The sequence below is a fragment of the Choristoneura fumiferana genome, chromosome 17 (assembly GCF_025370935.1).
Source record: "Choristoneura fumiferana chromosome 17, NRCan_CFum_1, whole genome shotgun sequence".
Lineage (NCBI taxonomy): Eukaryota > Metazoa > Arthropoda > Insecta > Lepidoptera > Tortricidae > Choristoneura > Choristoneura fumiferana.
In genome coordinates, this window is record NC_133488.1 from 20,771,430 (window position 1) to 20,796,031 (window position 24,602).

General features: G+C 43.0%; 2 protein-coding genes across 2 annotated transcripts; one reads left to right on the top strand and one right to left on the bottom strand.

Moving 5' to 3' along the window:
• Positions 1 to 978: 978 nt before the first annotated feature.
• On the bottom strand, positions 979 to 6,939 carry Usp30 (ubiquitin specific protease 30). The gene is given in 10 exon segments (XM_074100495.1): positions 979 to 1,165; positions 1,766 to 1,898; positions 1,901 to 1,943; positions 2,282 to 2,413; positions 2,805 to 2,920; positions 3,107 to 3,194; positions 3,348 to 3,508; positions 4,736 to 4,916; positions 5,722 to 5,894; positions 6,460 to 6,939. Coding segments are annotated over 10 exon segments (1,485 nt in total). The 5' UTR covers positions 6,731 to 6,939.
• Positions 6,940 to 8,483: 1,544 nt separating this feature from the next.
• Positions 8,484 to 23,337, top strand: Wdr24 (WD repeat domain 24). Its single transcript, XM_074100836.1, has 17 exons — positions 8,484 to 8,802; positions 8,921 to 9,037; positions 9,565 to 9,680; positions 10,122 to 10,228; positions 11,134 to 11,347; positions 15,471 to 15,559; positions 16,262 to 16,421; positions 16,539 to 16,819; positions 17,077 to 17,290; positions 17,692 to 17,825; positions 18,137 to 18,288; positions 19,515 to 19,667; positions 20,233 to 20,342; positions 21,239 to 21,414; positions 21,837 to 21,939; positions 22,616 to 22,789; positions 23,125 to 23,337. Exons 1-17 carry the CDS (start codon positions 8,703 to 8,705, stop codon positions 23,251 to 23,253), a joined length of 2,529 nt encoding a protein of 842 aa, XP_073956937.1. The 5' UTR covers positions 8,484 to 8,702; the 3' UTR covers positions 23,254 to 23,337.
• The last annotated feature ends 1,265 nt before the right edge of the window (positions 23,338 to 24,602 follow it).

Below are 24,602 nucleotides of genomic sequence, written 5' to 3' on the forward strand. Positions count from 1 at the left end.
TTTATCTGTATTCTGTTATCTTTTTCAGGAAGGATTTCCATTTTTCTTGTTTACGTCACCTCTGGTCTCTTGAGCGAGATTTATTAGTAAAGACGCAGTATGACGGTCGCGACCTTAGTCCTTTTCTTCTTGATATATTTGACAGATACATGGTAAAACCATGAGTACTGGTTTTAATAGCGAAACGGCACAAGCGGCGGCGCCACTGAGCATGGAACAGAGATTGAACTTGATGCTGACAGGTGCGCCTAGTAAATAGGCCAGTGTAGAAAACTTTCATTATAAGATATACAATATAAAAGTTATAAAGGAATCTTGTGAGAACCAATGATACATCGTTAATTAAACAAAAAATGATGATATAGCCATTTAAAGCTCCTCGTGACGTCTCCAGCCCCCACACAGGAACTTGAAGCGTTTCATCTTGTAATTTTTTGTTTGATTGACAAAAGGAAAAATAAGCGTCCATTATAAAATTTTCCGGTATCTAACTGATGGACTAAACAGAATATTGTTATTAATATATATTTATCCGGGAAACTATTCAATTATGTGAGCCGATACGGACCCCTTGTTAAAGGTTAATGTGTGGGTAAATACAATGATGCATTGGAACCCGTTTGCACTCCTAGCAGTTACATCGCATATATAATAAATAAGTGTTCATGTATCGGCAACAGTTTCCGCCCTCCTACATTAGCCATACTCAACCTTTTTCTATCTCAGCCACAAATGTGTTGGATAAATGATTAAACCTCTTGTATGCTTCAGTGCAGATCTGCACCAAATTTAAAGCTACCTTTTTCCATTTTATTTTTAATATGTATAATTGTTGTTAGTTGGGACAAACAAGACTAGAACGCAGTTTTTTTTTTATTTAGCATACGAGAGGTTAATGATCATTAGCGCCAGGCGGGCCCTCATAGAAGCTTGAGGCCGCAGGTTGAGTATAGCTGCCCTACAGTGACCCATTCGCCGTCAGGCCGTGTTTAGAAGTGGTTGGCAGCGGCGGCGGCGTCGTCGTGCGGGGCGGGGGCGGGGGCGGGGCGGGGGCGGGGGCGGGGCGGCGGCGGGCGCGCGCTCGTAGAACAGCATGTAGGCCGCACAACGCAGTACCTCCTGCAGCGACACTTCGTGGACCAGCGTGTCCGACGTGTACCACCATCTGCGGGACAACACATGTACAGTCGTACTATATGATTCCTGACCTGACCCACCGTAGAACGTTTTCAGAGTAAAACAAATCCCTTGTCAAGTAATGCGATGTCATTATGACTTTTTCTACGAAAAGGCGAGACGATTCAGTTGGTTCAATAGTACACCTTAAAGGGCCCCATATTCGTCTGTACGGTCCGTCGTTTCAGACCGATCGAAACGACTAATCGATAGTGTATGTTAACGATTTCCTTCATCGATGACAAAATCCCATGCAATCATGAATATCGTAACGATAATTCGAGAGTGTATGGCTCTTTACGATCAATCGTCAGGATTTTTATCAGATCTATCGTACAGACGAATCGTACCGTATATGGGGCCCTTAAGAGATTTGAATTTGGGTATTCTCCTAAAGGTAAGACTATCCCCGTACAGGGGTTAACTCGATTTTGGTTTTTGCACGGCTCCATGCTTTAGCAACATAGCAACATTAAATTAACCTGCTGGATGCAGGCCGCTGCCATGCCAACCGAAGCAGCTGGAGGTCTATGGGGGAGCCCTATGTCCAACAGTGGACGTCCTACAGCTGCTATGATGCTGATGATACCTGCGCGCCTCGAAGCCGTTCCCGCGGCGGTAGGTGGCGAAGTGTCCGGAGCGCGGCCCCCCCACGTGCACCACCACGGCCGCCAGCCGGAACAGCGCGCGCGCCCCCTCCGCCCCCGCCCCCCCGCCGCGCCCGCCGCCCGCAGCCGCCCGCCGCTCATCAGGGACACCAGGTCCGTCTGGAAATACACATCGGAGTTCTTGAAACGGCCACGTTACGTAAAAGGTGGAGATGGTCTGGTAAAGGTTGCAAGAAGACGATGGATGGATGACCCGTTGGGGAAGCATAGGTGGTTGATTAGATCAATTTACCAGAATCGTTAGGTACTTCCTGGTAGAGTAGCAAAATTTGCGTTCGCGTTTCTTCCCAATTTTAATTGACATGGAAGCATAGGTGCGAGGGCTGTTAGAGAAGTTCTTTTAAAAAACTACTTCTAAAATCTTTAAAAAAAATGGCATTAACACTAGCAGCTCTTTTTTCACGAAATGGATGTGTGTGTGTGTGTGTGTGTGTTACCGGCGGCGGCGGCGCGACGGTGTAGGGCGCCATGGCGATGGTCTCGGGGAAGGCGACCAGCTCGCCGCGCTTGCTGAGCGCGCCGCCCGCCCACTCCACGCGCCCGATGTGCAGGCACAGGCACGCCGGCAGCTGACAAGTGACAACAACACAACTACAATAAGACACGTCCATAAATCACGTGGGATGATTATCTCCCATAGTGAGATGTCGTGAAATTAGGTTCCACCCCTCTCCCTTTCCCTTTTTAATCTCATAATAAAGATTTTTCCGAAATATCTTCACTATTTTAAACAAGCTTGTAAGTACCTCAGTACAGTATAGTAGGTATGGATATTTTTTCTGGTTCAAAAATTATCCTACATCCTTCTTCGGGACTCAAACTACTTTTATGCTGAATTTTACCTAAACGGGTTCAACGGATTAGACGTGAGGAGGTAACAAACAAACTGTCGCATTTACAATACTAGTGGGATAAATCCCTATCGTGTTGCGGGCATTATTGTACACGTTATCCCGTTACCTTCCCGAAGTTGACGGTGCGTATGTGCTGCGTGTAAGGCGGCTCCCCCTCCGGCCGGCACTTCCCGCAGCGCACGCCCTTAACCATCTCGGGCGCCGTGAACGCGCGCAGCAGGCCTGCGACAACACCACAGACTATCATAACTGCTAACACCACAGACTATCATGGCTATATGTAGGTATTAGCCATTATTAAAATCAAAATTTGCAGTAGTGTATTATTATATTGTGACTACTTTAAAATACTCGCACCTCAAAATCGATAATTTTTGTGGTGCTTGTGTGTTGTGTGTGTGTACTGACCGGCGAGGCTGTAGGTGCCGGTGGAGCCGATGGCCGCGTTCGCCATCGTCAGCGAGATGCTGTCGAACTTGTCGTAGCGGATCGGGCTCTGAACACAAACAACATCCAACTTTAACAGGGCTGGATTTAAAAGAAGGCACCCGGGCCTCCCTTAGGAGGGTTAAAAAAAAAATCCGACGAGTCAACTTCTCCTCGCGTGTATTTTTCAAAGGTAAGGTAAATGTGCAATACGTGTTGTTACCTTAGCGCCGCACACGGTACACTGCAGGCGCGAGGCGAGCGTCCCGCGGAAGGGCGGCGCGGGCGCGCGGGCGCGCGGCACCCAGCGCCGCCCCACGCTGCTCAGGTGGCAGAACGACCGCGACACGCCCTTCGCCAGCCGCCGCGGCTCCGGCGCCGGCTCTGCATCAATACATAACTCGCTACAGATATTCGGTTAAACTGACACACACGCACACACACAAATTAGCGTACAGTAAGTCAATTCCAGGGAAGCCAGGCGCAGCGCCACCCCCCACAGCGCTGCCTCCCCTCAATGCACGCCACCACCACACACATGACACTGGAAGTCAAGTTTAACACAATATAAAACAGTAACTTGTATTTAATAGAAGCTAAGTCGATTAGTCAAACATCAGAAATAATAAATAGAAGCATTGTGTTGTAGCGTTCACTATTATTGGTTTTTTTTTTCATACCTAAGTCGTCCTCCTCTCATTCTCATCTCCATTCACATTGCAGTTATCGCTTCGAACATCGCAGTATAAACTTATAATAATTTGTTTCTACCTAAATGTGTATTAATTTAATATAATATCACAACAAAATTATTTCTAAACACAAAAATTTCTATACATATTTTATATCTAAAAAGTCTGTGATAGAATAAACATTTTTGTGAAAGGTCTGTTTTTAACTTCGCTATACATTAAAGCATACATTTTTGATATTTTTGTATTTAAAGGCAATTTATTGTAAATGTTAATTGATCTATAATACGGGCTGTTTTTGTAGATTTCTAGTATGGGTTCAGGAAGGACTAATTTATGGGTTTGACGGGCACTTTTTGAAAATTGGTACAAATGTAGGTTTTTCCTGACAAATATTGCTGTTTCAAATATATATAGTGATGGAAGGGTTAATATATTAAAATTTTTGAAATGTGCTTTGTAACTGCTTGGTTGGTGGATATTGGCTAGGATCCTCAGACATTTTTTCTGCATTACAAAGAGCTGGTGCGCGTCGGAGCTGTGCCCCCCTACGGGGTGCAACCCGTAGCGCAGCCAGGCGGCCGCGTGCGCATGGTACGTTGCCAACACACAAGCCGTGCTGGTATTTGCCTTGAGAACGCTCAGCGCGGACGGTCAGCTGTCGGTAGGCTTCCAACAAGATGGAGCGACGCGACGACCTGATTAAGATCGCGGGATCGCGGTGGATGCGGAAAGCACAAGATTTGAGTGGAGAGCCTTGGGCGAGGCCTATGTCGTCCAGCAGGGGACGTCTTTCGGCTGACATGATGATGAGAATGATTAAAATAGTAGATTGTACAACAAGTGCATAAAACGCACGCCATTTCAAGTTCGGTGATTGTGTTGTTCAATCGAGTTTAGCAAGGTGTACGTAGCGTACCTGGGTCGACGAGGTCGGGCTCGTCGCCGGCGGCGGAGGCGGGTCTCGCGGCGAGCGCGCCGGGCGTCGGCGGCGTGGAGTCGGCGCGCGGCGCGGGCGCGGCCGGCGGAGACGCGGGAGACGCCAGCGCAGACCACGCGCGCCCGCCGCCCAGCCCCAGCGCGTCCGACAGGCAGCCCGGCTGACAACACAAGCAAATATCAAACAACAACCTACCCGGTTGGATTGTGGCCGTTGATTTACCATCGCTTGCTGTATCAGATATTGGTGCTGGTGACTGTGCAAATGGCTAATCGTCCACATGGATTTAAACCATTTTATACCTATCAATATCAAACTATCAATTTATCGCTTCTATGAACACAAATACATTACATACAAAAACTAAAATGAACTGGCAAAAACTGGGTTGCTAAAGCAAAGGACAGACAGATCTCGTTGACTCGTTGAGTGTCTTGCTGGATTCTTCTCATCTCAACAGAGGTTTTTCCGAATCGGTGGTAGATTTTTTTTGACATTCATAAGTGCTTTTATAGCCTAAATTGAATAAAGATATTTTGACTTTGACTTTGACTTGATATGTGGAACGAAATGGAGTAGGCCTTTACCCGTTGAGGGGTCCATGGTGAATTGTTAAATAATAACAATAATAATAATAGTTGAATTAATAATCTGGGGTTTTGCAAAAAAATCTCATGGGAATTCCGAATAATTACAATCATGGTCTCATTAAGATTGCATAAAGTTATTTAACAACTCTAATAGTTAAATTATTTTTAGGATCATTTTTACTTCAATTACAACATCAGAATAATATTTGTTTATATAAATAACTAAGTAATTATAAGTTAGACTAAAATAATGAATAACAAGATTTGTTATAATTTTTTTTCAAAGGAAAGTCATTGGACTGTTATCGACCTTCGAAGAAAGTTTACGCAAATGAGCCACGCATAAAGAATAGTATACACAGTTTTTTTAAGTACCTTTTTGGCCATGGCGATGGTCTCCTCCTCGATGCAGGAGAGCAGCACATGCAGCAGCTCGTGTGCATCCTGCTGGTCGGCCGGCACCACCCAGCCCGCCCCACGTAACGCCTGCAGCACGCCCAGCGGACACACCGGCGTGCCGCGCGCCGACGGGTGTGTGCCGTTCACCACTACACACATTAATAATATCATTCCACAATCAAAGTCAGATCATGATTCCCACTAAGGTTGCAATGGAAGCCTTCCTTAGTAGAGACGGATGAGGAGGCAAAGATCTTCACCTTTGCAGAGGCAGAGCCATAGGTAAAATTTCTTGCGGAAATTCCACAGTAACAGAGAGGAAGCAGAGTTCTGTGACTCTTGGTCAAATATGAAGGCCCTTGGTTGAGAAGGATACATCTAGGCTGCCGTAACAGCTTTTCCGTGTGAAGTAAACTCACAAAACATAGCAGGACGCGTAAAACCAGTAATATTAATTATTACAAGAAAGAAGTAACCAAAATTGAATATTTCATGATGCATAGTGTAGGCCTATTGAAAGAGTATGCAAATTACCAAATCAAATAAGACAATACAGACTAAAAGATCCATTGACAGTCTGAAGGATCTATTAGAAGCAAACAAGACAATGGCCTTGAGTAAAAATCTTGATATGATAACAATTTAATTGTTGCACATATATTTCAACAACATTGTCTTCACTATATCAAAAACTTGTAGAAAATGAAAACTAACCTTCAATGACTGTATACAGCGTCGTAATCATGCTGTTGTGGCCATCAGCTTGCGCGTATTTCTTCAGCCAGTCGATGAACAGTGGGCAAGCGGCCAGCGCTTGCAGCAAGGTGTTCAAAAAGCAGGTTCTGCCAAGGTTCTGCAGGCCGGCGATCTGGCCCCGCCGCTTGCGCATCCGCGGAGCACCCCCCGGTCCCCATAGCACGAATGCGCCGACCACCACTGCAGCCGTCAGCCCCGCGGCCACTAGAATCCTGTCTCCACTATCCATAGTCTTTAACTAGGTTATAACAGCTCGGAGCACCCACGGATCACATGCTAATTTATGTATATTCAGTAACAGAAGTTACATAAATAGATTATTGTGTAACTACACAACTACTGTGTTTTTGAAAACAGTATCGACGAATTTCACCTTCAGTATTTTTTATTCATAATTTTTTTGACGTATGTGCAACATTGTTACCAGTTATTAAATATCTGTCATGTCTGTAGACTGTAAAATAATGTATAAGTTTTGCTTGTTTTTCGTGGCTGGTCTGGTGACAGATTTTTAAAATTTATATGGCTACAACGATTGTTTTTGTTGAAAATGAATTAAATTTATAAATAGTCTTTTTTGAATTGCTTTTGAAAAACCAATACTATTTTTAATTTCATTATTTATTATGGCAATAAAATTTCTCGACTTTCGTCTTGAAACCTTATCGAAATTTGATTTCGTATCGTTTAAGTATGTGCTGAAATGATTTATGTATTATTTATGAGAAATGTTTTTATAGATTTAGTTATGTAATATTTATTGATAATAAAATTATATGTAACGATTGATATACAAATATTTAAAATGTGTACTAATGACAATACCGACTTCCGAACATCAGTAAGTAAGTTTAAAAACAAAATATTTACTACTGTAGTACTGTCAGTCTCAGCCGGCAGTGTTGCCAGGTCTCCTGTTTTTACAGGAGATCTCCTGGTTTTAGGGTGTTGTTCCTGTTCTACTGTATTTTTTTAGTAAGTTCACTTATACAAGTTCACTTGTATAATTAACCATACTACTACTATTCTTAAAGTGAGTGCAAGACAGCCTTAAATTGGTTAAATCTATGCCACAGTTCCTGAATGAAACTAAGAGAGCTAATGAATCTATGGTCGTTTCAAGGTTCTTAGTGTAAGGCCTTTAATTTTATTGTAGTGTGTAACATCTGTCACTTTGAACCTTAGTAAGGAAACACTTCCTTTGCAGATGAGACATATAATAAAGAATTGTACCTAAAAGGCTTAGTCTTATGGTAAGCCAATTAGTCTATTCTAGCTTCCATATTCAGAGACTTCTAATGGTTACTTAAGTTAAATAGATATTTCATATGAGCTGTCATGTCGGTGATAGGATTTAAATACCTTTCAATCACTAAATTACTTTGAATTATGCAGATAGAGAAATTGGATTAATAGCTTGATACTTTAAATAAATTACCTAAATTAAACCAAGTTAATATTATATTTTATGTAGTTGAAAAACAATATTCATCCTTTGAAGTCAATGAAAATGTTAAAAATAAATCATCAATTCAATAACCTAGGGAATATAATAAATAAAACGCTTCCATAAATGGTTTACGAGGCAATTTTTTTCTCCTGTTTTTGAGCATTTCTAAAAAAGATTGTACATTTGATTTGCGACCCCGATTTGGGTAAAAAATTGGAGGTAGATAGAGTGAACGATACTGAGTTTAAATAACATAGTCTCCCGAAATGTCCCAATTAATTTGTATGGAAAGTCACAAACCAAAACTCTATGGATTTGCAGTAACAAAAAAGGAAATTTACATACAAACCAATTGGGATATTTTGGGAGACTATGCTATTACGACTCAGTATCGTTCACTCTACATACCTGCAAATTTTCATCCAAATCGGAGTCGCAAATCAAATGTAGAAACTTTTTTAGAAATGCTTTTATTTCAAATCTCCTGTTTTTTACGACATATCTCCTGTTTTTCAAATTGGGCCTGGCAACACTGCCAGATGCATACCGAGCGGAGCGGCAAGATATTTTTTTAGCATAAAACAAATATAGAGTCAAATATTATTCTTTCTTCGACCTTCGTGCGTGCACTCTATTGCAGGTTTAGAGATGTTGTTATGAAAGCCAAAACGCTTTAACGAATTTAATTTCGTATTAATATGGGACGCATTTTAGAAGCAGTGTTATTGTTTTTATAATTTTCATTTTCAATATGATACCATCAAATACGATTTGCGTGTCTCAAGAGGGGCCGGCGAATGCCCTAGCCCTCAATAAAGACGCGACCCAAGTGGTCATAGCGGGACGAAATGGTATTTATTCCATGACTTTTTTTAGCGCTTACCCTTATTTAATAACAAATTGTCTTTTCTCGCGAACTAGCGAACTTTGAGTTTTCAAATGCTTTAGAAATACATTTTATTGTTACAGTGTTCAAAGTATTTGCCATTGGGGAGACAGAGTTTTCTGAAGTATGTAATTTACGCGTGGGGAAAAACTTAAACTTGAACTTTTCCTCCATTGATGTTGCATGGAGTTCAACTGAAGGTGAGTGGTATACTTGTATAAGGTGTCAGAGTAAGTAAAGGATGTGTTTTTTGTGGATATAAGTCAACAGACTTGAAGACTGCTGGAAGCTTACATTTTCATATAGGTACGCTTAACTAAAAAATTGGTTATCAATCCATTCAGGTGCTCTTCACGTAGGCCCATATGAATGAACTACACTATTTTTACCTTGCCTCTTCATATATTATTCTCTAGCAAGCAAGATAAACTAATTTTGCGATTTTTCAATTCCCCGCCCCCTCCTTGCCTTAAATACCACATGCAATCTAAATGTCTTTATTGTACACTAGCTTATGCCTGCTTCACACATTTCACCCTTGCTGTATTGCGAAATACCCTATTTTGTGTGAATTTCTCAAAATTTGTCCTTATTCTTTGTCTACTTCAGACTTTTGGCAGAGGGTTGCTGAATAATCAGTTAATCAAGACCTTTCTCCTGATATGTTATAACAAAGTTCTATATTTAGTAAGATAGTCTTATAGGACTTATATTTTTTGTATTGAAGAAAACACCATAGCAACAGCAGCCACAAATGGTGCCGTGGTGGTGTGGAACCTGGGGCGCTCAGGACGCTCCAAGCAAGAGCATGTCTTCTCCGACCACAAGAGAACTGTTAACAAGGTACATACAAAATAAATACAAAACAGTACATTTATACAATGTGTCTCATCCGGCTGAACAAAGACTGAAATCCTAAGTAGAGTTCCTTTTCAGAAATGTTGTGGTATTGTAAATTATTTGATTAGAAGTATATAAAAAAAAATGAATGTATGTTCCCTGATATGTAAATCAGTCATTTCTTGTGATGCATAAATCGTATGTATAAGGCGCGCACACATGTAAGCCGCACAATGTACTATTGTTTAATACTTATGATCTACTGTTATGGAATTACTTTGGTGGAACCAAGCACTGACACTGATTGTACATTATTATTTTTTCATTTTTCAACTTCAAAAACACTCACAGAACACAGTAATTCCTTAAAAGTCACTTAAAAAAAATGCTGAGTATGTTAATTTCCTCCCATTTCTTTGTTTTTGTGTAATCTTTTGAATGTAGGTCACTTTTCACTTGACGGAGCCAGCCCTGCTGCTCTCAGGCTCCCAGGATGGCACCATGAAGTGCTTTGATCTGCGGATGAAGGAAGTGGCCAGGACATTCATCAGGTAAGAGCTAAATGCTTTATTTTCAACTAACAGCAATTTTTTTTTTTAGATCAAATAATTTGATCTGTAAAGGCTGCAAATTGCAAATTGCACTTTTATATGTCACTTTTTTATACTGCCAGTGCTTTCCGAAAGACCATCATTGCCAAGAGGAATGGGCCACTAGAAACTTGGCTCTAGATTTTGCAGGGATGTATGGGTTCAAAAAAAACAACATCAACATCTAAAAACTAAAACAACATATTAAAATATGAGAAGGCGTCTCTACCGAGCATTATAAAATTTAAATAATTTTATAGTAATTAAATAATATAGTAGCCTAGCAAAATATTGCGTTCTGTGTAATTTTTGGAGCGGTTAAGGTCTTCTCTGTACATTGCGCGATCTAGACCGCCGCACTGAGGCTACCTGGCAGCAGGCAATAAACAGAGAAGCTGCCCGCTGGCACCAATGAGGGCTATCGTTTTTTGTCTCACTAGATGGCGCACTGTTGCGTGAGGTTTTTAAGTATGGCTTTCAAAGTCTGTTATTACGGGCGTAAAAACAAAGTTTAGATTAAAATCATATTTAATACACCTTAAAACCGTACCATAAAAATATCGAGCATGCCACAGTGTTGCATAGTCCCCGTTTTGTTCGGAAAAAAGGGAGGACAAAGATTTCCGAAAGACAAAACTGTCTCAAAACACAGACATGCATTGCCCCGGAACGCATATTTGCCATAATTGATTTCAGATATTGCAAAATATTCACAAAATTACTCTAATTATAAATAAACCTGCGTAGCTCACCCAAAAACTATGAGATTTGACATTTCGGAGACCTCACGCTACACTAGCGCCTCTAGTGGCGAATTCATACGCGATAGCCCTCATTGGAAGCCTAACTAGCGTTCCGTTCGTCAGCAACACGGAGTCGATCCGCGACGTGCAGTTCAGCCCGCACCAGCCGCAGCAGTTCGCGGCGGTGTCCGAGAACGGGTCCGTGCAGCTGTGGGACGTGCGGCGCACCGAGCGCTGCGTGGCGCACTTCACGGCGCACTCGGGACCCGTGTTCGCCTGCGACTGGCACCCCGCCGCGCAGGTGCTCGCCACAGCCTCGCGCGACAAAACTATCAAGGTCCACAGACCCTTTTGTTATCTCTGTTATCATCTTTTGACATCATGGTTAATATCACCTGGGACTTCATCATCATTCCAGCGTAGGTATATACGTCCTGCCACACGGCGGGCACGCCGTACAAAATACGCGCTCTTGAATATACATAGGCACGACGACGTCTGTACACGCGCCAATGTGTGCGTAAGACACACAGGGCTGACTATCGCAAAACCCTAATAAGTGCTACCAATGACATTTAAAGGTACCTACTTATATATGTAGGTATGGCTTAGATAGTGCAAATCAATGTAATCGTTAATCTTACCTATTTATTTAAACCTAATTAAAATGTGTCTGGCTGTGTATTTAAGCATTATTATTTTCAATTACAATAGATATACGACTACAAACTTAAACGAATTATTTGGTAGGTAGTTATTTCATGTATTAATCGCGATAATTCCAGAAATCATTATTTATTTAGAAAAAGGAAGTACCCTACCGTTACCGTTTAAATCGCGTTGCGCACCCGACTGCTTTCCTGCGGTTTTCCTGCAATCTGCGCTTGAGGGGTGGGGTAACTCGAACCGGTGCGGGGCGGAGCGTGGCCATTCTGTACGTTAGTACTATTATATATTCTGTGGTCCTGCTACTGGGCATAGGCCTCCTATCAGAATAAGAGAGCTTGAGACGTATTTACCACGCAGGTCCAGTGCGAATTAGGAACTTCACACTTTAAACATACGTACACCGAACAATACTGTTTATATCGTTGTGACATATTAAGGTACCTAATAATGTGCGTGAGTCCGTGCGTAACCGCGGAGCACTCGCGACTGATGGTTGCCGAGGTATGCTGAGAATTCGTGGCGCGTAGGTATTACTCGCGTTCCGGCCGTTTGTATGAAGACGGTGTACTGCTCCTTCTTTGCACTGTGGCTCGGCGGAGCCAGGATTGGTAAATGAAATGTTTCTTTCGGTTCATGACAACCATATTCCCCGCAAAACATTCTCGCACATCTCTGGTGGAAACACAGTCTTATCCTAGTCGTATCTCATATTGTGTACAAAAGACTTCTATGCTTAATCCAACGTCGGTTTGTCGCACGCGCGGCGCGAGCGCATGGCATGAATAATCCTCAAACAAAAACCGGACAAGAGCGTGTCGGACATGCCCCAAATAGGGTTCCGTAGCCGTTACGAAAAAATTAAGTAATATTTTTCTAAGGATTTCGTATTTTATACGAAATCTTCCAAGTTTAGGTATATTTTATACCTTAGACTGCTATTTACTCGTAAACTACCTACTAATAATTCTCAAGCAAACATAGCCGATATAGTTTTCCTTGAAAGTTTTAATGAAAACTTGCACTCTAATTTTGAATATTTCGCAAACAAATCACTGAATCGAAAAATCGTCTTAGCAAACCCCTAATGGTTTTAAAAGACCAATCCAACGATTTCCCACACTATAGGGTTGGATGAGAGAAAAAAAATCACCCTTACTTTACCTACGTCTATGGGAGGTACCCTAAAAAAAGGTTTTTTTTTGAGTTTTTTATTGTACCATTTTGTCGGCATAGTTTACATATATATCCGTGCAAGATTACAGCTTTCTAGCATTGATAGACCCTGAACAAAGCCGCAGACGGACAGACAGACAGACAGATATGCCGAAACCATAAGGGTTCCGTTTTTGCCATTTTGTCTCCGGAACCCTAAAAACGTAGACAAAGGCGCAGACGCTCGGCAAAGTGTATTAGCACGGCGTTATCGCGTCCTACTTCCACGCGCAGACACTATCGCCAGATTATGCAAATAGCCCGATAGCCGGCCAGTTACTATGTTGTTTAACTGTCTACTGTCACGGCTATTTTTGGTGCGGGACCTACTTTCTGCGAGATAAAGACGCGATTGACAGACTCCACTGAATATGCATATATTATATTTTCGAATGTTGATGCAATAGGGCATATTAGTATTAGGCAAAGCTCTACGCAGGGGGCGAGACTAGCACATACCATACCTATACATGTCGCCAGGACGGGTGACATGAATGATTATAACCAAAAACTATTAGTACCTATAGAGGACATAGTTGTGTAGGTGATATTTTTAATAGTACTATATTATCTTTGAAGAAGTTGTTCCAATGATTAGCAATACAATACACAACTGTTTCTTAACTTATAACTTTAGCCATACATAGTTTATATCATAATGTATAACTATGTAGGTACTTCTCAACAACATATTTAACTATAATGTCACTGACGCATGCAATTTTATATATAATATAATGTTGTATGTAATATATTTCTTATTGTATGTAGTTATACTTAAAAAATAAAATAATAATATTAATTTTAAGATGTCGGAATAATACATGCCGAAAGTTATCTTAATATCCAAAATTAAACGTTTCAAAATTCAATAACATCTTTAGCAAAGAATCCGACATCATAAATTAATTTTAACTTTAAAATAATTTTAGTTATAATCATTTTTAGATTGTATTTAGCACATTTACTAAGTATTTCTGTACACATTCTTGTATACGACCGTTTGTTTCTCTTCTCAATAAATAAATAGTCAAAATACCACGCACAGGACTTATCACGCTAACACACACGAGTAATATTTACCTCGACGTTTCGGCAACATTCCAGTGGCCGTGGTCACGAGTAGACTGAATTGTGGGGTGTCAAGTCTGCCTAGCAGCGGAAGTCCTTCGAACTACCCGCACTTGATCACAAACAGTACCGGCACTCGCATCACAAACTACACGCACTTGGTCATTTTTAGTTCTGCGCGTGGTATTTTGACTATGAGTGAAAATCACGAAAGTTTAAGACGTTAAACCATGACGTATCAAACGATAGAGCTATATTTCCAAAAAATTAAACAATATAATGTTATAATGGCATTGTACGGACATTTAAAAATGGATGATCTAAAAAAAACTGCTTCGAGAATGTGGTGCGTGTTTCAATTTTAATCCTTTCAGAGTTTTGAAGAACTTGTCAAAACCTTGTCTGTTTACGTTATGTGCTAGTGCTGCATTCTGGCGGCAGAACTTGGCAGTAATATTCCCTATTTGATTATAATCAAATGTGAGTTGGAATCAACTTACTACTAACCACGAAAGTCACGGTAGCCTAGTGGTTTGAACTATGGCTATTCAAGCCAAGGTCGTGGATTCGAGCCTCTGCTAGATCTGTATCTGTATTTCCCGAATTTATTATATTTGAAATTTAAAAAAAGGAAGATATCGCGAGGGAACCTGCACTCACCCGTGAATTAAAGGCGTGTGTGAATTTTCAAATCTGCACTCGACCCGCGGGAAAATTACGGCTCAAGTCCTTTCGTACTGAGAGGAGGCCTATGCTCTACTGACCGTAATGATTGTCCAAGTGCTGGGCACTATGTCCGCCACTCGTGTCTGCCAACGATATTCTCCTGTCACTCAATGCTATATGCGTCAAAGTTGTTCTGCCAGTAATAATAATATACTATTGTTCGCACACGTAAATCATTAGATCCAGCAACTGAATTGAAATTTCGGGATTTTTAAAAATTCCCGTGGGAATTGTCGAAAATTAAATCGTTGTTTTTATTGACGTTACATTAAAAACAATCATGTACATGACTCTAAGCCCAGCGGTTGTTGTTTCGAGATTTTATCCCTATCCCGTGGGAATATCTGGATAAAAAGTAGCCTATGTATTATTCCAGATGTCCAGCTATCTACATACCTACCAAATTTCATCGAAATGCTTTCAGCCGTTTCAGCGTGAAGGAGTTACAAACATACTCACTCACAAACTTTCGCATTTATAATATATCTAAGTAGTAGTTTAGGTTAGCTTGAAAAGATCCCTTTTAGGGATAAGTTCGCCTTTATACTCTTTTGTTTTGTTGTTTTCTTTTTGTATTATTTACATACATATGTATTTACATACATACATACATACATAGTATAAATAAATCCATTTATTTCAGACAACTTGGCCCATACAATAAAAACCTTACAGACAGACTAACATACATATAATCATAATATTTTAAACTAATTAGGTATTAAGAATAATAATAAGAGTGACTGTATAATGCAAGTATAAGGCATGCATTCTATATGCAGGTGTGGGACATGCACGCGAAACCGACTCTGGAGCACACGATATACACGATCGCGTCCGTCGGCCACGTCAAGTGGCGCCCGCATCGCAAGTGAGTATGGAGCCCGAGGGCGCCTTCGGACTGGCGCGGGGTCTCGCGTGTGCGAAACCAGCCTACGAATGAGCCCGGAAGACGGAGATGTAGCTCACTGTTCAGTAACAGCCTATCAAAGTCAATGTCGAAATATTTTTATTCAATTTAGGCCATAACAAACACTTATGAATGCCAAAAAAATCTACCACCGATTCGCAAAAACCTCTGTTGGGAAGAATAGATTTGAATTTTGTATCTGATTTGATTTGGAATTTTGTTATAAAAATATACCTATGCAATTTTCCAGAAACGACTTTTGTGTTTTTAGCCAGTCTATAAGATGGAACTTTCTTGTCACTCGTTGCTATAGTTACGGTCTCCTGGGCCACTATTTAAACCGTGAGTTTATAGGATTAAAATTTGCCAAACATGCATTTTTGTGCAAGTTTTAAGACCCTTCTATAATTGGTCATGTTGGCATGTTAGTATAATGTGACACAACATTTCTTCTATTAAACTATACTACTTTTGACCCGTCCCTGACGGGACAGAAAACAACAAGAAATAGTTGATTTACCCTCAAGCTTCCCTGTGTTTCTAGTAGACTTTGGCTTATCGACGTTAGTGGTAAAATCTCCTACCTATATTTTTCTCTATTCACTTCGGCCTTGACTGTCTAGTTGTGAACTCTCGATGAATGCATCGTATCGGCGTCGGCAGGTACCACGTGGCGTCGTGCGCGCTGGTGCTGGACTGCGCCGTGCACGTGTGGGACGTGCGGCGGCCGCACGTGCCGCTGGCCACGTTCGCCGAGCACCGCGACGTGGCCACCGCCGTCGCCTGGCTGCCCGCCTACGACGCCTTCCTCTCTACCAGCCGCGTGAGTCTCTCTCGTCGTCAGCCCACACGATTAGCCAATGGGCTAGTGACTTGAAAAAAGGAATGCGAATGTTTTGAAATAGTCTGTGTCATGCGTTGAGTGGTGTGTCGTGCGCAGGACTGCAGCCTGTACCGGCACCGGTTCAGCGAGGCGGCGCACCCGGTGCTGTGGGCCAACCCGCAGGGCGTCTGCGTCTCGGCGCGCGGGGAAATCGCGCACGCCGTGCCCGAGTGCCCGCTGCCCGCGCTGCCCACGCAGCCGCCCGCGGCCGACCGCCACCTGCCCACGCTGGGGTCAGTACTGCCACCCCAACAGGTCGCGCACGCCGTGCCCGAGTGCCCGCTGCCCGCGCTGCCCACGCAGCCGCCCGCGGCCGACCGCCACCTGCCCACGCTGGGGTCAGTACTGCCACCCCAACAGGTCGCGCACGCCACCCCAAGTCTTGCTTTTAAACAGGGGCATATTCTTTTCGAGGTCAAATGGAATCCGAGCGTCGTAAATAACTTTTCCTAATATAATTTAACGTACGTCGAAGTCGAGGACTGATGGATACGGGTAGCAAGTAATCGTTCGATGAGGCGTACTGAGGCGAAGGTTTTTGTTCAACATATCTTCCGGCTGATGACAATGACAAGTGGCATGCATTTGTTTGCAGCCGCAAGCAGCCGACGGCGGGGTCGCTGACGGCGGCGGCGCAGGTGACGCTGGAGCGCGCGTTCCCGGGGGGCGCGGCGTCGGCGCTGCGCCGCTGCCCCGCGCCGCCCACGCCGCTGGTGGGCTGCGCGCGCGCATACCGCATCGCCGGCGCGCCGCCCCACGACCTAGCACTGCACAATGCCAACGTCGCCAGAGCTAATGAACGACACATGGTCAGTTGCACGTTTTCCGCTATATTACCGTAACGAGCTAATCTAGTTTACCTCAATGTTCTTGAATAATCGTGAATATGCTGTATCCTATAAGTGACTTTAAAAATACACAAAATATAAAAAAAGGAAAAAACCTGTTAATAATATATGCATTGTATATTTTTTTATCTATCTTACACGCTAATTTTTCCTTCTCTGTCTAATCTTGAATTTCAAACCTTTATTATTATGTAAATAAATAAATAAATAAGAGGTTTTTACTAATAAAACTATTTAAATAAAATAATAGTTACTTTCTTGGCACCTCACTTTGGCGGTATTTAGGAACGCAGTGTTAAATCAACGAAACTACATTCGTGACTACTTACAAGCAGTTGAAAACGGATGTATTTGTAACCCAGGTGGGGCACGTGTGGGACATAGTGGCGGCCGTGTACAGCGAGCGCGCGGCCGAGGCGCGGCGCACTCCCGCGCCGCCCCCGCCCGTGGCGCCGCCGCCGCCCGCCGACCCGCCACCCGCCGTACTTAACTACAGGTAGCCCCTAATTACGGTCAAGGCCTCCCTCGTAATAATACATTGTGTCCTAACTGAGGAATTACAAATGAGACTGCTAGAAGCCCGAAGTCGAAGACTGAAAGCTTTCCGAGTCGAACTTCGTAATTCCTATACCGCCCGTGAAACATGCAATGTTTTTCATCATCACATTTCTGACGAAACAAGAAAGAACAAAACAATGAATAGATCCATTGTTTTTGAACGTAGCTCGAAAATTGTTTTTCTGTTTGATAAACATGCATTGGCAAGCTTTTTTAATAACAAAATACCGAACTGAGTTGGTTCGATAGTGCAGGGTTATCGTGTTGCAGCGCGGTGGAGGAGGAGCCGATGGAGGAGGTGGAGGAGTGGGAGGAGAACCAGTTCCACAACAGCGGCGTGCTGGGGCTGCCCACGCACAGCATATACGTGCCGCCCGCCAGGCTCGCGCGCGGGAACGACGGTCAGTCACTAGAGACTATCCTGAAAAGATCTTATGTAACACTCGGTGTAACCCTGTCGCAGGAAGTCTCTGCTGCCTTCACCAAGATTTTTTATAAGAACTTGTCAAGATATAGCCGTATCTGCCGCTGCCTGTGTTAAGTGGGTGATCGACGTAAGAGCCGTTATACCGCGGTTTTACAGCGACGGTTTTACTCGCGACTCGTTGGTACTGATCGACTAGCGAGCAAAACAGTCGTTACAGTTGTGTGACCGCGGTTGAGCCAATATGTCGTGTTCAAAGTATGAAGTTTTGATTGCACATATAAGTACTGAGTTCCCTAATGAAATAAACATCGCTAGGTAGGCATTGAAATTGCCATACCATAGTTCAATGTAGGTGTAAGTACTTACTTTGAGTCTTTGATCGTTGAAAAATTCAAGCTCCTTATAATACCATAACTTTGGCTGATACCCATCTTCACTTCCGGACCCGGTTCTCAAGTTTGCAGTAACTTTGTTATGTTCTTTTCTTTAGCCGAAAACTGACAAAACTGCCGGCTAGGCACGCCGGCCGTGATCGACACGCGGTTTTACACGGCGAGCCGAGTAAATAATTAAACATACTTGAGGAGCCACGAGCCCGGCTCGTCAGTATACAAAACCACGGTATTGTATTGATACACCGGCGAGCTTTACCGACGAGCCGCAAAACCGCGGTTTTACTCGCCTGTCGATCAGGGCCTTTACATTAATTACACCTGGCCCCTATACCACAAATGCTACAAGTGACATATTTTTGTTAGTATTTTGTATTTTTTGTGGTAGAAGGCGCGGAACAGTTTTAATCCTTTAAGCCGTCTTCTTCGATGTCAGTGCAGTTTAGCATGTCCGCAGCCACGATTTTGCTTCGTCCAAATAAAAAAAAAGCTAAAGGGTTAATTTTAATGAAATATTTAGCAAGTATTATGCGCTTTAACTAGCTTCCCGCTAAAAAAAACCGCGTTCCAATCGGTCTATCTGTTCCGGACCTAAGATGCGGCACCTTAAAATTATAACAGGATTTCACGTTTAGGGTTCAAAATGGTACAGGTAAGGAAAAGTAATTTGTCAAAAATATTGTTTAATGTTAAAGTTAATCCTGTTTCCTAAATAGTTTTTCAGAACCAACAAAGATACAGTATTAGAAACGCCAGAAATCTTAAGAGTTTCTCATGCGCTATATCGATGATTGTTTCTGTGGTGCAGATACATACGGATGGGTTTCAGCCGCCACAGCCCACTACGTGGACGAGGACGCGATGGACTGGACCCTCCCCGAGGAGGCGTTCCCTCTGCGCAGCGCGCCGCCGCAGCCTGCGCCCGCGCACACGCCCCCCGCGCCCGACGCCGACCTTGCAGGTATAACAACACCAACAACACCGCAGGTACCACCAATGAGCTCACGTAACGCCAATGTGGTATATGCCGTCGATACACAAAGGCCAATACAAAGTGTATATTATTCCGATACTTAAGAGCTGACACTGACACGCTCTCTGGAATGCCGAAAGCCTCTCGAAGGAGGGCCAGGGAAAGACAGCTGCCCCCAGTGATTAAAAAAAAACTTCATTCGCTTTTGAATGTACACAATACAAGTCATACTTTCACTATCATTCACAAACAACATGCATTAACACCCCTGGTGACAGCTTTGCGCCTCTGTGAAACGCTGACATGCGTGGCACTACAACACTAGATTTGACATGACTGCAAACAAAAATTTACATTTCATTTTAAATCTTTTAGGGCCTATTTCACCTGTTATGGATATTTTTTACGTGACAGATCTGTGATGTGGTCTCTTTTTGTTTTGTGCCAATAAAAAGAGACGGCCTCTTTATCTTGTCACATAAAATTTTTCGACGAATGGTGAAAGTAGGTCCTATACATAATTTATGCATCTAGTTTATGTGTGGCTTTGCAGGTAGCCTAGCGGCAGGGGGCACGTCGCCAGGCGGCAGTACCTCTACTGGGTCGGCGCCGGCTCAGCCGGAGCCCGTGCACTCCTATACCCAGCAGAGTTCCGTCGTCACGGTATAATTACTGTTTCAACTGCAGAAATATGAGATATGATTTTTCAATCAATATCTTTGTGATCATTGTATTATTTCTAACTTAATGTTTTGGAAGAGCATGGGAAGCTAAAATTAAATTTTATTTCACCTCGATCACCACACTTTGGAGGAATGTGGGAGACGAGAATAAAATCAGTAATATGCTTCAAACATCTTATTTCAGAAGAATTAGTAATAGTGTTCCATCAATATTGTCATAATAAACAAGAACATGAGAGGCAGGGGTAAAAATCAATATTTGCCTTAATATTCTCAAGGAAAAAGGGAAGTGTTAAATACCATAATTTAGGTGGTATATCAGAGTCAAATATAATAAACTAGCCGTTACCCGCGACTTTGTCCGCGCTGAATTCATTTATTGCTATCCCGCGGTAACTATGCAATTTTTCGGGGAAAAACTACCATATGTCCTTCTCCGGGATGGGTTCCGTGGTTTAGACGTGATGAAGTAACAAACATTCAAAAATCTTCACAAACTTTCACAGTGATATTATTAGGGATTTCGCATTTCAAACACCTCATTTTGGAGGCTGATGGAAAACAGAGGTAAAATTAGCGTTCCGCTTAGTGCGACATGTTCGGAGGAATTAGGGAGTCAGTTAAAAAATTGTGACGTCCAAACATCCACATTTTGGTGGTATTTGGGAAGCAGGGGTAAAATCAACATGTTGTTTCTTCCATTGGAATTGGAAAGAAATCAAGGATGTCAGACTAGATTTTATTGCGCAGCGGAGCGAAGATAGGTAAATGAAGCGTTTCTATCGGTTCATGACAAACACATGCGCAATGCTATCGCACGCAGCATTAAAACGCGATTATTATTCTATGTATATTGAATGTAAACGTTTGGTGCAGTTGGAGGAGGGGTCGGGGTCGGGGTCGGGGTCGGAGGGCGAGCTGGCGGTGCGCGCGGAGCTGGGCGCGGCGCGGCTGGACACGGCGCCGCTGCTGGCCGCCGCGCTGCGCCAGCACGCCGCGCTCGGGGACGTGCAGACCGCCGCCTGCGTCTGCCTCGCGCTGCAGCACCACAGGTTGGGGCAACGGGATCCTATTACTGAGACTCCGCTGTCTGTCCGTCCGACTTTCATTGGGCTCTATATCTCTGGAGCCGTAATAGCTAGGCACTTTAAATTTTCACAGATTATGTATTACTGTGACCGCTATAACAACAAATATTACAAATAAATGATGTTTGGTCGATCAACTTTTTCCTGTACCTCGTTCCCATGGGTGCGACTCTTTAACCATGAGTTTGTTGTGGTTAAAATTCATCAAGCGTACATTTTTGCCGTAGCTACAAGCCCATTATTTTATGGACAGCTCCTAAGCACATTAGTAGCATATGTATATTTTAACAGTTTCTAGGACACTCTGTCACTGTTATCTCTTGGACGACGAAACAGAATAACAAACAAGAAAAAGTTGATTGACCCTGCTAGTTGTCTGTACACAGGACGGACCTGTTCCCGTACATTGAAGAATCGCTGCAGGAGCAGTGGCTGCTCGGCTACATCGAGCTGCTGCAGAGACACAAGCTGTGGAATGTCGCTACAGAGGTAACGATCATTCATGCACCCTTTTAGACTCCTCCATACGAGTAGATGTACAGTTTTATCTACACCCACATATAATAAATCCTCCATTATGCGTTCAAAAACCATACATAATGACCAGCGTTATGACATTGGATTCTATTATGAATACGGCTGTATCGTAATGTTCCTTACGACACCGAAATCGATATCGCAATGAACATTACCGCACCGGAGCGGTGACGCAGGCGCAGGAGCTCGTGGGGCAGACATAGTTCTGGTTGCAATGTAGGTCATTCTCAATGGTTCTTGAACACATGATAGAGGATTTATTATATCGATGTAGATAAAGTAATGTATGCAACTGTACGGAATTAGGCCTTAAAACTCGTATTTACGACCCGTATTACGTAACAGTTGCATAAACTACTATTGTTAAATGCTCTCAACAAATTTTTCATCACACTCGCTCGTTCGTAAGCATGCAGTGTCTAAATAAAACTCAAGGACCTTTATTGCGTATTACGCCTAAGAGTTATAGACATATACCTAACTCTAAGGCGATAGTACGGGCGGTGTTAGAACATCGACTCTTTAAAGCCTTCGTAATTCATTATGTACTATACTAATATCTTCCTTAACTGAGTTATGATTTTATTTTTGGTCCTTCGAACCGGATACTGATGGGTTTGTTGACTAGGTGATCCGTCACGCTTGGTTGGGCTCAGTTCGCGCGCTGTCGCAGCAGTCGACGAGCGTGGCGGCGTGCTGCGGACGATGCGCGCGCCGCACGCGCCCGCACCAGCCCTGCGACCGCTGCCACGCGCGCGGCCGCGCCGCCGCCGCGCCGGACCTCTGCGCCGTGTGCCACCAGGTGAGTGCTCTCTATTCGTGTCAGCACCAAACCCCAGGGGGAGGCATGGGGGTCACCCCACTCCCCGCCTTCTCTTATATTTTCACATTAAAATTTAAAAACGTTCAACTGAAACCGTCCTATCGTATACTATGACGACACATACATTATTGTACATACCTGTGTATAAATTTCATATAGGTACTCTACCTGGTGCAAAGTTAACCCTTAGACCGATCACAATTCTGTCTACAGACACAAGAATTTTTTTAATTCAACTGCCATTTCGTCCGCATCCGGTGGGTCGAACCGCCTTCCTCTTTTTGTTTAGCGTGTAACAAGGTGGTTGTTCGCAGGTGGTCCGCGGGCTGTACGCGTGGTGCCAGGGCTGCGCGCACGGCGGGCACCTGGCGCACATGCGCAGCTGGATGGAGCGCCACCGGCTGTGCCCGGCCGGCTGCGGCCACCAGTGCCAGCTCGGCTGAGCGCGGCAACCCTCAAGGTGACACCAAACGGTTGCTTTGCTCATTTTGACGTTTCATTTTGCATCTCTCACTCGGTCACACGTCTCAACATAAAATTAAACTAAAGTGTCAAGTGAATTTATTAACCTCTTCACCTCCAGTCATCCAGTCGTGACAGCCAATGGAATGCCTCACACGCCACGGTCAGCTATACATGACCAACATTCAACTCGAAATTAATCCTTCGGCAATAGAATTAAAAATCAAATTGATTTGTCGCTGGTTTTTCTGCAGCGCACAGAGCACGTCACTTCGAATGTTTGAAGTACTGCGGTGAAGAGATAATCAACCAATCCATGCTGGGTATTTTCACTCCAAGAAACATCTTGCCAGTCTCGTAGCTCTTACGTAAATCTTGTCGCCAACCCCTAGGGTTCGACTCCACTTTTAGAAACCCTGTGTTAGACAATAAGACACAGTACTTCATTCATTGACGTATTTAATCATTTTAGCTATGGTGTGTGACCATGGAGTGAAAGAAAAATGAAGCATTCACTCTAGTAAATATTCATTTGAATGAACCGTCTGGTATCACTTTAAGTGCAGGAACGCGCAATGTATTTAACCGCGCGGATTTAGCGTGTCATCTCTCTTTAAAGTATCGCTTCAGAAAGAGACGGTGCGCTAAAACCGACATCCCACATGCTTGTAAAATATGCGACTTGTCGGTGGTGGATACACGTCACGCATTTTGTGCGCTATGTTCATAGTAAAAAGTGTCATAATCCAAATTGAGGTGATGTAGTTTATTATGGATTGCTAATCATCTGTAACGAAGTTGGTCCCTCGAACCAGATCACAAGATTTGAGCTGCTACACGTTTGTTGACTTTTTATTACCCGACTGCAAGGAGAGGTATTGTTGTTACCCGACTGTTTAATTGTAGGTAGTTTATAAGTAAAAATGCTAATTGACCAATCATAGGACGAAGCCTGTCTGCTGGGAATACAATTTTGTTGTCATCGAGATAAAAACTCGTGAAATATTTCAAATGATTCTTTTTGAAAATTATTTTTTGTTGTAATTGGCTGTAATTCAAAGCCTTATAATGGCCATTAGCATGTGTGGCTTGACTGTAAGTGTTAATTATGAGATTAAGGGGTTGTTTCACCATCCATTGATTAGCGTTAACTGACGGTTAAATAATAATAATAATAAAATTTATTTATTCAGATAACTAGGATCCATCAGTTGTTAGTATTACTTATAAATATGTTAGGTACATGTTATGGTAAATGTGATGCCGTCTCCGTCTATTCGAACAAAACTAATAGAGACGGCATCACACCTAACCGCCAGTTAACACTAAT

What these genes read in the sequence shown, in the direction of transcription:
- Wdr24 (XM_074100836.1), top strand. Translation starts at nt 8,703, where the DNA reads ATGATACCATCAAATACGATTTGCGTGTCTCAAGAGGGGCCGGCGAAT. An exon ending in ACAAGAGAACTGTTAACAAG is followed by an intron (nt 9,681 to 10,121) that starts GTACATACAAAA and finishes TTTTGAATGTAG; the next exon opens with GTCACTTTTCACTTGACGGA. An exon ending in TGTGGAATGTCGCTACAGAG is followed by an intron (nt 21,940 to 22,615) that starts GTAACGATCATT and finishes TTTGTTGACTAG; the next exon opens with GTGATCCGTCACGCTTGGTT.